A 14907-nucleotide genomic window follows, 5' to 3' on the forward strand; every position below is an offset into this window, starting at 1 on the left:
ACCACATGAGAGGCTGATGCATGTCTCCATTTGAGTGTCCCTGCTAACAACCATTGTGACAGTTTCACACGGCAACACTGGTGGTCCACCTTTGGGTGGCTGACACATGCTGAAGTGCTTCCTCTATCCCCTATGGAAGAAGTGATACTGATTCTGTCTGATGTACTGTGTAGCCTCTCTCTGCCTACTAGGTGTGTGGGACTGGGTGTGTGGGACTGGGTGTGTGGGACTGGGTGTGATCTACCAGGTGGCAGTAGACCATTACTCATGTTCTCTCTACTCAGTAGACCATTACTCATGTTCTCTCTACTCAGTAGACAATTACTCATGTTCTCTCTACTCAGTAGACCATTACTCATGTTCTCTCTACTCAGTAGACCATTACTCATGTTCTCTCTACTCAGTAGACCATTACATATGTTCTCTCTACTCACCCCTACATGGACGCACCACAACAGTTTCTCAGGACACAGACAGATGTTACAGAGGGACAAGATGGAAGCATCCAGTGCAACATTGTTTATTGACAGCACCTGTAAGTACATATGACTAAATGTGAAGAACACTAAATGTATAATAATGACAGAAATCAAACAGATTAAATGATTCTATGTAATTTGCCAACAATAAGGTGATTGCTTGATCAGAGCCTTTAAATACTGCCTTTAAAGGACAAATTGTTGTTCATGACTCATATCTCTTTGCTCAAACATTTTTGGGATATAATATAGAGCCTCAACTTTCTGGCATATGGACATCCATAATTCAACATGATTAAAGAATGAATTTGACTCTGTGTATATGAATTTTACATTACATATTTCACTTGAATCACATTTACTAAGTCATATACTGAAGTGTGGAATATTGGCCCAAAATGTTTTTACTGCCATGAGTGGACAGAGTGTACTGGCTGCCTGTAACAACCAGTGGGCTGTTCTGCAGCCAAGTTAATAGTGTAGAATCAATGTGTCAAGCTTAGACTTTCCTCACATTCACAACAATCACAGCGCCATGTGAGGACAAATCCCTCTATTTACCTTTAGGTTGGACAGAAATGTAAAAAAGCCAAACCTATTACAAGAGATAGCTGACCTTGCATTCATATTGTGTTTCTTTGTGTGGGATATTGGAGAACAAGGATTCATGGCAGAGATTTAAATGGTATATCCTCTTACCTTCAAGAGAATGAAACAGTTAAAAAAGGGACGGTAGGGAAGCAGCTAGTCCATGCAGTTCACCTCAGTGTAGAGTTACAGTGCTGCCTTTCAGAGACATATCAAATAAAGCACCTCTCACACACCTGTGCTTACATTCATAAGGTATAGATATCGGAAAGACCAGAGAATAGGTTTTTATTAAATGGTCGTTTGACCACAATTCGACTAAAGAGAACAAACAAATAGACAATTCTTATAGGGAGCGAGAATACATTTGAGGAGAATCTGGGCTAAACACTGTTTGCAAGCATGCACATCAAATATATGCACGCCTCTGAGGGGGGGTCATTAACATTAGGCCTCCCCTCCCCTCTAAGGAGGGTCATTAACATTAGGCCTCCCCTCTAAGGAGGGTCATTAACATTAGGCCTCACTCCCCTCTAAGGAGGGTCATTAACATTAGGCCTCCCCTCCCCTCTAAGGAGGGTCATTAACATTAGGCCTCACTCCCCTCTAAGGAGGGTAATTAACATTAGGCCTCCCCTCTGAGGAGGGTCATTAACATTAGGCCTCCCCTCCCCTCTAAGGAGGGTCATTAACATTAGGCCTCACTCCCCTCTGAGAAGGGTCATTAACATTAGGACTCCCCTCCCCTCTGAGGAGGGTCATTAACATTAGGCCTCACTCCCCTCTAAGGAGGGTCATTAACATTAGGCCTCCCCTCCCCTCTGAGGAGGGTCATTAACATTAGGCCTCCCCTCCCCTCTGAGGAGGGTCATTAACATTAGGCCTCACTCCCCTCTAAGGAGGGTCATTAACATTAGGCCTCCCCTCCCCTCTGAGGAGGGTCATTAACATTAGGCCTCCTCCCTGAGGAGGGTAATTAACATTAGGCCTCCCCTCTGAGGAGGGTCATTAACATTAGGCCTCCCCTCCCCTCTAAGGAGGGTCATTAACATTAGGCCTCACCCTCCTCTGAGGAGGGTCATTAACATTAGGCCTCCCCTCCCCTCTGAGGATGGTCATTAACATTAGGCCTCCCCTCCCCTCTGAGGAGGGTCATTAACATTAGGCCTCCCCTCCCCTCTGAGGAGGGTCATTAACATTAGGCCTCCCCTCCCCTCTAAGGAGGGTCATTAACATTAGGCCTCCCCTCCCCTCTAAGGAGGGTCATTAACATTAGGCCTCCCCTCTGAGGAGGGTCATTAACATTAGGCCTCCTCCCTGAGGAGGGTCATTAACGTTAGGCCTCCTCCCTGAGGATGGTCATTAACATTAGGCCTCCCCTCTGAGGAGGGTCATTAACATTAGGCCTCCTCCCTGAGGATGGCATTAACATTAGGCCTCCCCTCTGAGGAGGGTCATTAACATTAGGTCTCCCTCCCCTCATGGTGGCAACATCATCATTAAGATAGCCTGTAAGTAATGATACTGATGAGTCAAGATGATGATTATAGTTATATTTCATCAAATACAAAGGAGGAACAATCCATGTCAATAGTCCCCTGTAGCTCAGTTGGTAGAGCATTGCGTTTGCAACGCCAGGGTTGTGGGTTCGTTTCCCACAGGGGGCCAGTATGAAAATGTATGCACTCACTAACTGTAAGTCGCTCTGGATAGGAGCGTCTGCTAAATGACAAAAAATGTAAACATGTAAATGTTCTTACTTGTCAACTATAACAACTACAAAGACATGTATTCACTTGGATGCAAATTAATATTTAATATGTGCCAGTTCCCACAACTAACACTGATGACTGTAGCAGTTTTTCTTCTGATTAGGAATTCTACTGACTGTAGCCTTGAGGTACACACACTAAGGACTAATATAACTAAATAAACATGAATCTGACCTGGGTAAAGGGTACATGCAAGCATAATACTGTTTATTCCTAAAGATCTCTTCAAGGTTGGTGTCCTCAGATAAAAATTTTGTTAAAAAAATGGACTGAAACGACAACCTCCCTCCCTTCCCAGACATGGGCATTTAATATCTGTCCCCACCACCTATTCTCTTCCTCTGTGTGGGATATAAATATACATTTATTTAGCATATAAAAGGGGGAGTCTATAGAAAGAGAGGAAGAAGAAAGTACAAGCCCCTCCAAGAGCAAATACTGTCCCTCTGCTAAACACAACACTGTCTGACACAGCCTAGCTCTACCTGCCTAGAGAATTACCTTAGCACACAGCCCCTCAATGCTCTGCTGCTGTTATTTCATAGCCTGTTGAAGAGAAAAGATATTAACACGTTTCTGCAACAACAGACTACATGCCATGCCTTCAACCGTTTTCCACAATAAAAAATGGGAAACTTTGAGAGTGTGATGGTAAATATATATGAAAAGAGATATCAAATGCTCTCAATTTATGCTACTGCCATGCAAGCATTCATTTTCATTCCACTCACTGACAGTGTAAAATATTCACATGAAGCTCTTTCTGGATTATTTTACTAACACACTTGCATTATGTAGCCTATAGCTGATGTAACTGGGTCTATAGGCTACATAGACAACCCAATCGTTTGGCTTCATATGATGCCATGTAACCTTATAAACAAACATTTTTTAGAGTATAATTGTAGCCTAGCCTACAATACAGTCAACATTCAGGAGTGCATACTGTCCTGTAGCCTATAGGTACCAAGACAATCAAGTAGGTAAAACTTTCAGCCAGATGAGGGCGCTACCTTTGATTTCTTCATATGTGAGAAATCTCTGCAGGGAGAATCTCAATTGCATTCTGTACTCCTCACGTCCTCGCTCTCCTCGCCTCCTTCTCAAAATCCATTGGATGAGAAAGTCAGAGGCCTCCCCTCTGACCTCATCCAAAGGGTTTTGCGAAGGAGGCAAGAAGAGACAGGATGCGAGGATTATGCAATTGAGATTCTCATTGAGATTCTCCCCATATCACACTGCCCACAACGTGGGTTCACAGGCGCACACATGTATCCTCATGTCAAAACTGAAGGGCCTGGGAAAATAGGATACATTCATATATTTACAATAGCCTACTTTTACTGTCACTGTCATTCAGACTTGACCTATAAAAGCTTGTAGTGTTTTGTCACTGTGCCATTAAAACATTGTTCACTTGGAGAGCTCTTTGTATTTCACACATGTGGAGCTATTGTCTCTCAAGTGTGAATATTATTTGAACAAACAGGTGAAGTCTAGGCTAAAATTGAGTGGTTTCTATTATTGACTTCACATGAGGGAGCATCCACCTGTTGTCTGAAAACTAAAGTGATGCTGAATGTCAGTTGGGCTGCGTTTACACAGGCAGCCGAATTTTTTCCACATTAGATCTTGTCAATTAGATATTTTTCAGATCTGATTTGTCAAAGACCAATTTGTGAGAAAAAAAAAATCAGAATTGGGCTGTTTACACAAGCAACCCAATTCTAATATTTTGCCTTTATTGGTAAAATATCTGATATGATGGGTCAAAAGACCAACAATTTGGCAAAGTATCAGAATTGAGCTGGCTGTGTAAATGCAGCCTCAATGTCTAACGTAAAAACCCTATCCAAGTAGCCTACTCTAAAACAAATATGAGTGGTAGTGTCTGTTTTTTCTACTTCCCTCAGCAATGCTTTCCTTGCTTTGACTGCAGTCCACGTTGAATAATAGTCCACATTAGAATGCTCCTCACGTTCTGTGTCGTTTTAAACACTCCAATCATAAAATATAATGCAGGCGCCGACCCCTCTTGAACTGTCAGGTAAGAGACTTCATCCTCAAACGAAGTCTACCGTATGATCTCGATCCGATAGGCTATAGCACAATGCGTGATGCATAACCATTTCTGTTGATCATCATAACGACAAGAAACACAATTCCAAGTCTGTTAAATTAACCTACTACGTCTAAAATCATTCATTTCAAGGTCTGAAGTTTTCCGTTTGGTCAATGAGTCCCCCTCCCCTCCAATCCCCTCCCTCATCTCTCTCTCCCTACTATCTCTCTCTCTGTCTCCCCCTTTTTCTTCACCCCTCCCCTCCTCCCCCTTTCTCTCTGCGTCCTCTGCTCCCGCTAGTCGTGTGGGAAGCTCTATGCAGCTGTAAAGCAGCATACTTATGAGACAGGCAGGAACAGTTGCTATTACGAGACACACTCCCTCCTTCCTGCGTATCCGGATCCCTGGTGACTGTTTTAACAGTAGTTTATTTGAACGCAGTTTCTTGATTTCGTTGGAAGATGGAGAGCGGCATCTCCTGCTTGCCCGCATCTGACTAAGCTGAATTATTCATTTTCCGCGTCAGTTAGTCGCGGTTCTCCTTTTTCTGAATATCACAGTGTGGTGTTTTTTCCCCTCCTTTTCTTTTCCTTGGAGTAGAGAGGCTCAGCCTCAGATGTCACCCTGACAGCCCTGTGAACTGCATGATTCGAAAAGAGACGCTTAGCAAGCAATTTCAGATTTTTTGAGGTGAGTAAACCCGCGCAGGATTGTTTCGGTTTATCGGGTGGGTGCTGCTGCTTAATTTTTCTGCCTGAACCGTTCAGTCCAACTTCAGCGAGCCCTATACATAGGCTAAGCATCTCTATGGACTGGGTGTTCCAGCAGCACCATTTACATTCGTTTCCTTTTCCTCTCTCGTGAACTGGAGAGAAGTTGTTTTGCGGTCAAGTTGTTTTGCCTTTTGTCCCTGCTTTCTTAACGCTGAGGTGGGCACAGTGTCTTTAGTTCATTCCGAACTGAAATGCTTCATGGAGATACAACGACATTGGGAACCCTACGAGAGAAATATATTTTTTAACAAGTGAAGCCTGTCAAGAAGAGACGCATAGGCTGAAATCTGAGCGATAGCCTACCTACGTCTGAATGGGAGCACCGCGTCTCAATGCACTGCCAATGTCCGTCTCTCAAGAAACCACATTTACAAACGCTTACGGTAAGTCCTCTGTTATTTGGTTGAAAAGCTTTAATATCCATTCTGTAGCCTACATTGTTCATATGTTTAATGATAATATGGGTTGATCCGCCTGGGGCACAGGCTACATGGGATGTTTAAGCCCACAATATGTCAGCATAGGATGCAATAGCATATATATTTTATCATCTTTTTGTTGAATAACCCGTTATATGCCCACAAAATTGACGCACTATATATAATTATTTATTTCTCTGGTGATTTCAATGATGTTTTGTAACATTATGGATCAGAAGGATATTATGGGTTTTAAGGCTTCTATTATTAGACAATTATTATTCGTCTATCATTATTATGGTTATTATTATTATTATTAATAATATTATTAGAGAAGTTACTATTTTTCAGGTTAAAATGGTACTTGATGGCTGTATTGCTATAGAGAAATGGGTTGATTTGGGTACATTAATTTAGCCTGGTGTGTAGACAAAGCATTACTAACATCAGCAGTAGGCATATACTGTCTAACCATTACTAACATCAGCAGTAGGGCATATACTAACTAACCATTAATGAAATACTGTCTGTATGTACAGTACCAGTTTGTGTTTTGATTGTTTGTTTGTTTGTTTTTCCTCTCAAAGGTTACTAAATGGTTTTCTGGGGGATTTATAAAAGGCAAAATGCTGCTTCTAGTTCTGTTGGCCTTTTCCGTATCGAGTACGTTTTCTGACTTGGATTCTGACCTCTCAGCGGAGACCTGCAGCGCCTGTTCATGCATGTCCATCGAGAACGTCCTATACGTGAACTGTGAGAAAATAACTGTGTACAGACCTACCCAGCTGCTGCCCCCGGTCTCTAGCCTCTATCATTTGAATTTCCAAAATAACCTATTGATTGTCCTTTACCCCAACTCCTTTCTCAATTTCACACACGCAGTCTCTCTTCAACTGGGAAACAACAAACTACAGAACATCGAGGGAGGGGCCTTTTATGGCCTTAGTTCATTGAAACAGCTTCATTTAAATAACAATGAATTGAAAGTGCTCCGAGCTGACACTTTCTATGGGATCGAAAACTTGGAATACCTCCAGGCTGACTACAATTTGATAAAGTATATTGAAAAAGGATCCTTCAACAAATTGCATAGGCTGAAAGTTCTCATCCTGAATGACAATCTAGTCCAGATCCTTCCTGATAACATTTTTCGCTTTGCCTCCCTTACACATTTGGATATAAGAGGAAATAGGATCCAGAAGCTACCATATCTGGGAGTTTTGGAACACATTGGACGTATAGTGGAATTGCAGCTCGATGACAACCCATGGAATTGCACATGTGATTTGTTACCCTTGAAAGCTTGGTTGGAGAACATGCCCTATAACATTTTTATTGGGGAGGCTATATGTGAAACCCCTAGTGACCTGTATGGACGACTGTTGAAAGAAACAAACAAACAGGAACTGTGTCCCATGGGAACAGGTAGTGACTTTGATGTAAGGATGCCCCCTTCACAGCCAGAAAATGGCCAAACAACATCCGACAAGGCCCCCACTACGATACCTCCCATAGCCACCAAAGCTCCCAAAACAACAAACCCATCTAAGATTTATGGTAACGGGATTGTTGGTTTACCCGGTTTGAATAAAAATATTCAAATTATGTCCTATCAAACAAGAACCCCACCTCTCTCCTGCCCACAGCCGTGCACCTGCAAAGCTCACCCCTCAGACTTTGGCATCAGTGTGAGTTGCCAAGAGAGGAGTATAAACAATCTAGCAGATCTCATTCCCAAGCCACCAAATGCCAAGAAGCTCCACCTGAGTGGAAATTATATCCGAGATATCAGCCCAGTTGATTTCCAAGGCTTTGAGGGTTTAGATTTATTACATTTGGGCAGCAATCAAATAGTCACAGTTCAAAAAGGGGTCTTTGCCAATCTGACCAACCTGCGTAGGCTTTATCTCAATGGGAACCAACTAGAGCAGCTGCATCCTGAGATGTTCCTTGGGCTCAGTAACCTCCAATACTTGTATCTGGAATACAATGCCATACAAGAGGTGTTAGCAGGGACCTTTGACTCCATGCCAAATCTGCAGTTGTTGTACCTGAACAATAATGTGCTAAGGAGCCTCCCTGCCTATATCTTTGCTGGCGTTTCCCTGGCTAGGCTAAATCTTAAGAACAACCATTTCATGACTCTGCCTGTGAGTGGTGTCCTAGACCAGCTGAGGTCTCTCACTCAAATTGATCTGGAAGGCAATCCCTGGGAATGCTCCTGTGATTTAGTAGCTCTGAAACTGTGGCTGGAGAAGCTGAATGACGGAGTGGCTGCGAAAGAGGTCAAATGTGCATCCCCAGTGCAGTTTTCCAATATAGAGCTACGGCTGCTAAAAAATGAGATCCTGTGCCCCAAACTCATAGCTAGGCCCCCTTTCATCTTGACCAGTACTACTCCAATGGTGACCTCCATGTCCCCAGCAGGGGTGGGCAAGGCCCCTCCAGGAGGTCCAGTTCCCCTATCCATCATGATCCTCAGTGTCTTGGTGGTGCTCATCATCACAGTGTTCGTTGCTTTCTGCCTCTTGGTGTTCGTGCTGAGGCGCAACAAGAAGCCAGCCGGACGCCAGGAGGGCATGGGGAACCAGGAGTGTGGCTCCATGCAACTCACGCTCAGGAGACACAACAAATCTAACAAGAAAGATGATCTGGGAGGGGAGACGTTCATCCCCCACACTATCCAGCATATGAACAAGAGTCACACCTGTGGGATTAGAGACTCTGAGTCAGGCTTTAAGTTTGCTGACTCCCAGAGACAGAAAATAATCCTGCTCAACAGCGCTGACCAAGACAAGGACTCACTGTCCTCCCTGGATCCACGCAATAAGAGACTGAGCACCATTGACGAGCTGGATGAGTTCCTGCCAAGAGAATCCAACATGTTTATTCAAAACTTTTTAGACAGTAAAAGGGGGGATTTCAGCAGTATAGGTGGGAGTGGATTTCAGATCCGTTACCCCGAGAAACCACAGGACAAAAAGATGAAAAAGTCACTAATAGGGGGAAACCATAGTAAGATAGTAGTGGAACAAAGGAAAAGTGAGTACTATGAACTTAAAACTAAACTTCAAGGTACACCTGACTACCTTCAGGTTCTGGAGGAACAGACTCAAATGAGTCAAATGTAGGCTATCTATCCCCTCCCACCCCCCACGCCACCCAACCCAATGACAAAAGTGCCTTTTGGAAAAGCTTAATGACCAATGGATAAACTGGACAGGAGGCTCCAGTCAGATAACATAATTTCCCGAGAATCAGTGGCTCTGTTGCAAATACAGATTTTCCTCCTGATGTGGTGATGCCATTATAACATGTATTAATATCACATTATACCGCAAGACATCCTTAAGAGACAATTGTAGTATTTTGCTGCTATTGAAATTGGTACTTATCAGATTTTTTTTTCAACCAAATCATTGGGTCATGAAAACAATGTTGACTGTACCTCATCATAGCTAGTGACCCTTCTGCAGAGTTTTTGTGGCAATATGGGATCAGTATTTTAGATGAATTAACTATCATATGGTGACTTTACAGTTCTCCTGGGGATATAACGTTGTTGGGATCCCCCACTTGCAGACTTACCATCTGCCTGGATTATAACTGGTCACTGCTGGTCGTTCCTGGGGACCCTGACGCCTTGTTTTCACTAAGAAAAGGCACGTATAAACCGAACAGCAGATTTGGAATGATTCCATTACTTGTTTGTGTAAAGAGCCATGTTAATAGTGTTTGAATTAAATGTGGTTCCTCTGGATATGTTTGGGTATGGGACATGTCGGGACATTTTTTTAAGCCCAAGAAAAACAGCTGCTTGCCATGTAAGCATACCTGGATTTATTTTGTAAGTCTACATTATTTGTATCTGTGGGACAGTTTGTAAATTACAACAGAAGACAAAACAACTATACCTATAAAATACAAAAAATTGAGAGAAAAAAAGCATAATTAAACAAACTGAATTTTGATGACCCCTGTCAATATATATGATTGATGACCCCTGTCAATATATATATGATTGATGACCCCTGTCAATACATATGATTGATGACCCCTGTCAATATATATGATTGATGACCCCTGTCAATATATATGATTGATGACCCCTGTCAATACATATGATTGATGACCCCTGTCAATATATATCATTGATAACCCCTGTCAATACATATGATTGATGACCCCTGTCAATATATATGATTGATGACCCCTGTCAATATATATCATTGATGACCAACTGTCAATATATCATTGATGACCAACTGTCAATTGGTAGTACATTTAACTAATTTATTTATTTTTCTATGCAGGATTATTTAAAGATTATTGGTACTATTTAAAAGTGAAATGGATATTTAGAATGCATAAGCAATTCAGGCCCAGATCTCGAGCCACAAATTATTTATCAGAGTAAATGTTTCTGTTTTCTGAGTCTTCATGAACTCTACTGATGGCCTGAAAGGGGACTAGAGATCGATGGTATTTTCACTATGATGGTGCACAAACTGAGGCCTGATTAGTATTTGAAGTTTAACAATTTCCTTATTCTTGTATCCCACAGTATCTTGTAAAAGGTTTCTTATTAACATTATGCAACCAAAATAAATTTGCATTAAAGTGATACGATTCTGGATGGTTTGACTGTGGTACCATGGTAATGGATTAGAAAGGTAGTGTGTGAGATATGTTCAATTTATCTTTGGAAGAAAATTATGTGGCTATGAATTTGTTTTATATACTAGCTACTGATCTGGACAGAATCATATAAAACACCATGTGCAATATTAATATGCTCAATCATAATAGCTTAAATCCTTTAGTTGATTTATTAGTTCAAGGTAATATTGTTATTTCAAATTATTTTATCCACTTTATTTTACCAAGTCCTTATTTAAAGTATTGTTAAGTTAATGAGTGTTTGAAATACAAATGAATAGAATGTACCTTGAAAGATATGATAAATACAATGTTCTATCAGTCAGCAGAATACTGTATATTGGTTAGTTTTTATTGTATAAACCTGTTGAAGTCAAGGTACCTATCTGCACTGTGTTTTCCTTTTCCTCAAGAAAATGTCATCTTGTTTCCTCAGTCGTCTAAGTTGCTTTATAAATAAAGCCTTGAATGCTCAAGAAGAAAACCTGAGAATAGTTGACTATTTGAACACAAAATCAGTTTTAATATTGTGTGACATGAATCTCAATTCAACATGAGTACACATGATATAGCCCAATCATTAATGCTGTGTATGGGTTGTTTTATCATGTCCCATTAGACTGATCAAATCATATTTAGGGCATTGTTCTTTCTTTCTGTTTTTAAAGGCCATAACAATATATATATATATATATATATATATATATATATATATATATATATATATATATATATATATATATTTTTACAGGGGATGAATTAATTAGTGAGTAAAATGATAATATGGTGTCTTAACCTTTGCAGATGTTCTGGTGCATGTTTGCTTCTGTATTTAAAATGCCTTCAACAAGTACAGCGTGTCTGTCACCCACATGCTGTCTCACCCCAAGAGAAGTAGATTGGACATTTTAGTCTGATACAGCCAATGAAAACTCATGTTCTATGATAAAACAGGGAGCAACGTTTTTAAGATGTGGGTGAGAACTAAACTACTGTTGGGATGTTTGTGGATGGACAGGTCAAGCTTTTGTACTCTGTAATACAATGTATGCACCTACAACAACACAGCTGATGCTATATGTATCTAGTGGTTACCGGCAGTGCTTACTTATTTCATAAACAAAAACAAAAAAACATTATGCACTCTATTTGCCTTTCATGTTTGCTCTCCTCCCACAGAGAAATGGTTTCCTCCCACAGAGAAATGGTTTCCTCCCAGAGAGAAATGGTTTCCTCCCAAAGATAAATGGTTTCTTCCCACATTGAAAGGGTTTCCTCCCACAGTGAAATGGTTTCCTCCCACACTGAAAGAGTTTCCTCCCACAGTGAAAGAGTTTCCTCCCACAGTGAAATGGTTTCCTCCCACAGTGAAAGAGTTTCCTCCCACAGTGAAATGGTTTCCTCCCACAGTGAAAGGGTTTCCTCCCACAGTGAAATGGTTTCCTCCCACAGTGAAAGGGTTTCCTCCCACAGTGAAATGGTTTCCTCCCACAGTGAAATGGTTTCCTCCCACAGTGAAAGGGTTTCCTCCCACAGTGAAATGGTTTTGTCATTTAGGTTGACTTTTTTCTGCTGACAAAGCCAACTATGGTCTTTTAAAAATAAAGTTAACGTTTCTTGCCAGTAAACATTCATGTTAGTAATTTGTCATATTCACTTGGGGAGAAGTACATGTACTGTACTGTAGGAGATGGATGTCTCATCATTTTGCTTCTGTTATCTGGTGCATACTGCAGTGTGGGGCCGTAGTCACTGCCGGTTGTTCAGCTATACTCAGTCTTTGTTTTACTGTCTTTTTGTATGGAATGTCAGTGTTGCAAATTAGCCTGGCTAGCATCACATATTTGAAATTGCTAAGTGAATAGTTTATATTCCTACCATTCTCTAAGTGAATATACTCTGATTATATTCCTACCATTCTCTAAGTGAATATACTCAGGTTATTTTCCTACCTTTCTCTAAGTGAATATACTCAGGGTATATTCATGCTAATTCCTACCATTCTCTAAGTTAACATACTCAGGTTAAATAAATGCTAATTCCTACCATTCTCTAAGTGAATATACTCAGGTTATATTCCTACCATTCTCTAAGTGAATATACTCAGGGTATATTCATGCTAATTCCTACCATTCTCTAAGTTAACATACTCAGGTTAAATAAATGCTAATTCCTACCATTCTCTAAGTGAATATACTCAGGTTATATTCCTACCATTCTCTAAGTGAGGTTATATTTATGCTAATTCCTACCATTCTCTAAGTGAATATACTCAGGTTATATTAATGCTAATTCCTACCATTCTCTAAGTGAATATACTCAGGTTATATTTATGCTAATTCCTACCATTCTCTACTGAATGTGTATGTGTTCTGTTTGTCATGTTGTCTCCATCTTTACACTGGTGAACAAATTGGGTGAATACAAAGGATATTGTGTGATTGTGTGTGTTTTGGATATTGTGTAAGTGGGTGTGTGGATATTGTGTGAGTGTGTGTTTTGGATATTGTATGAGTGTGTGTTTGGATATTGTGTGAGTGTGTGTGGATATTTTGTGAGTGTGTATGGATATTTTGTGAGTGTGTGTGTGGATATTGTGTGAGTGTGTGTTTGGATATTGTGTGAGTGTGTGTTTTGGATATTGTGTGAGTGTGTGTGTGGATATTGTGTGAGTGTGTGTTTTGGATATTGTGTGAGTGTGTGTGTGGATATTGTGTGAGTGTGTGTGTGGATATTGTGTGAGTGTGTGTGTGGATATTGTGTGAGTGTGTGTGTGGATATTGTGTGAGTATGTGTGCATGAATTTGCATTTGCAATGTAACTGTACTACCCACATTGGCAGAGGCTAGATCTTTCATTGCATTTAACTGTTGCGCCAGATGTCTTTTTAAATAGTTGGTCTATTTATTTACCCACTTTGATCTAATGTGTTGCCAGGTCTGAATGTTGACTACAGCAACGGTTAATAGAGATGACAAGGTTTAAATGACACCTATAGTTAATTCATTATATATAACCCTTCAAATGCTGTCGCTTTCACCTCCTGCTTTTGTGACTTCATGTGTGAAGACTGTGCCTTGTGGAATTGCATAAGAAGTGCATATCTGTGTTTTGTCAAACCAATGATGGCATGTGAACAGTCTCCATATGGATGGGGTTTCCTGTGATGTATTATGCAGAGCACAAACTCTTACGCCATCATTTTATCATGTGATTTTGTAGACCTTGAGATTTTCACATCAGAATGTCTTGTTTCATATGGAAGTTGCCTTTGTAATATACCATGCAGTACAACAACCTGTACAGAGATCTATCACATATTTTTTGATGCCCCCATGTCTTGTAATGCCCCATGAAAGGCTTTTTAGGCTCTATATCGAGACATATTACATATGGCTCAACCCATCATCAGGGATTATAAAATGATGAACATGTATGTATCCGTAGCATGTTTTATCCATATAATTATGCTAACTTTGCTATGCAATGGGTTGAACAAGTATGTGTGTCTGAATAATTAACCATGGGAATAACAATCATTTTCATTAGTTGAATACACTATTTTAATCCATATAGTTTACATTTTTACACAACGTTGACATTGCAATGAGTCTACAAAAGTCACTTGTGTTTGACTCAGTAGCAGGATTTGCATTAGTGATATTTTCATAGTGTGTGACTGTGCACGTGCATGCACCCCATATATGGTAAATGATTAGGAATCCGCTTCCCCAATCATGTAACCCTGGCATCGCCCCTAGCTGGTACTGTATACCTGGCATCGCTCCTAACTGGTACTGTACTCCTGGCATCGCCCCTAGCTGGTACTGTATTCCTGGCATCGCCCCTAGCTGGTACTGTATGCCTGGCATCGCTCCTAGCTGGTACTGTATGCCTGGCATCGCTCCTAGCTGGTACTGTATTCCTGGCATCGCCCCTAGCTGGTACTGTATGCCTGGCATCGCTCCTAGCTGGTACTGTATTCCTGGCATCGCCCCTAGCTGGTACTGTATGCCTGGCATCGCTCCTAGCTGGTACTGTATGCCTGGCATCGCTCCTAGCTGGTACTGTATTCCTGGCATCGCCCCTAGCTGGTACTGTATGCCTGGCATCGCTCCTAACTGGTACTGTATGGATTTGTTTGCATTTATTTGC

General features: G+C 41.0%; 1 protein-coding gene across 1 annotated transcript; it reads left to right on the forward strand.

Annotated features, from left to right (window-relative positions):
- Window positions 1–5206: 5206 nt before the first annotated feature.
- LOC121586589 (SLIT and NTRK-like protein 4) lies at window positions 5207–11228 on the forward strand. Its single transcript, XM_041903406.1, has 2 exons — window positions 5207–6057; window positions 6681–11228. The coding sequence occupies exons 1-2, from the start codon at window positions 6007–6009 to the stop codon at window positions 9222–9224; spliced, it is 2595 nt and encodes an 864-aa protein (XP_041759340.1). The 5' UTR covers window positions 5207–6006; the 3' UTR covers window positions 9225–11228.
- Window positions 11229–14907: the final 3679 nt, after the last annotated feature.

Source organism: Coregonus clupeaformis, chromosome 2, assembly GCF_020615455.1.
Source record: "Coregonus clupeaformis isolate EN_2021a chromosome 2, ASM2061545v1, whole genome shotgun sequence".
Taxonomy (NCBI): Eukaryota; Metazoa; Chordata; class Actinopteri; order Salmoniformes; family Salmonidae; genus Coregonus; species Coregonus clupeaformis.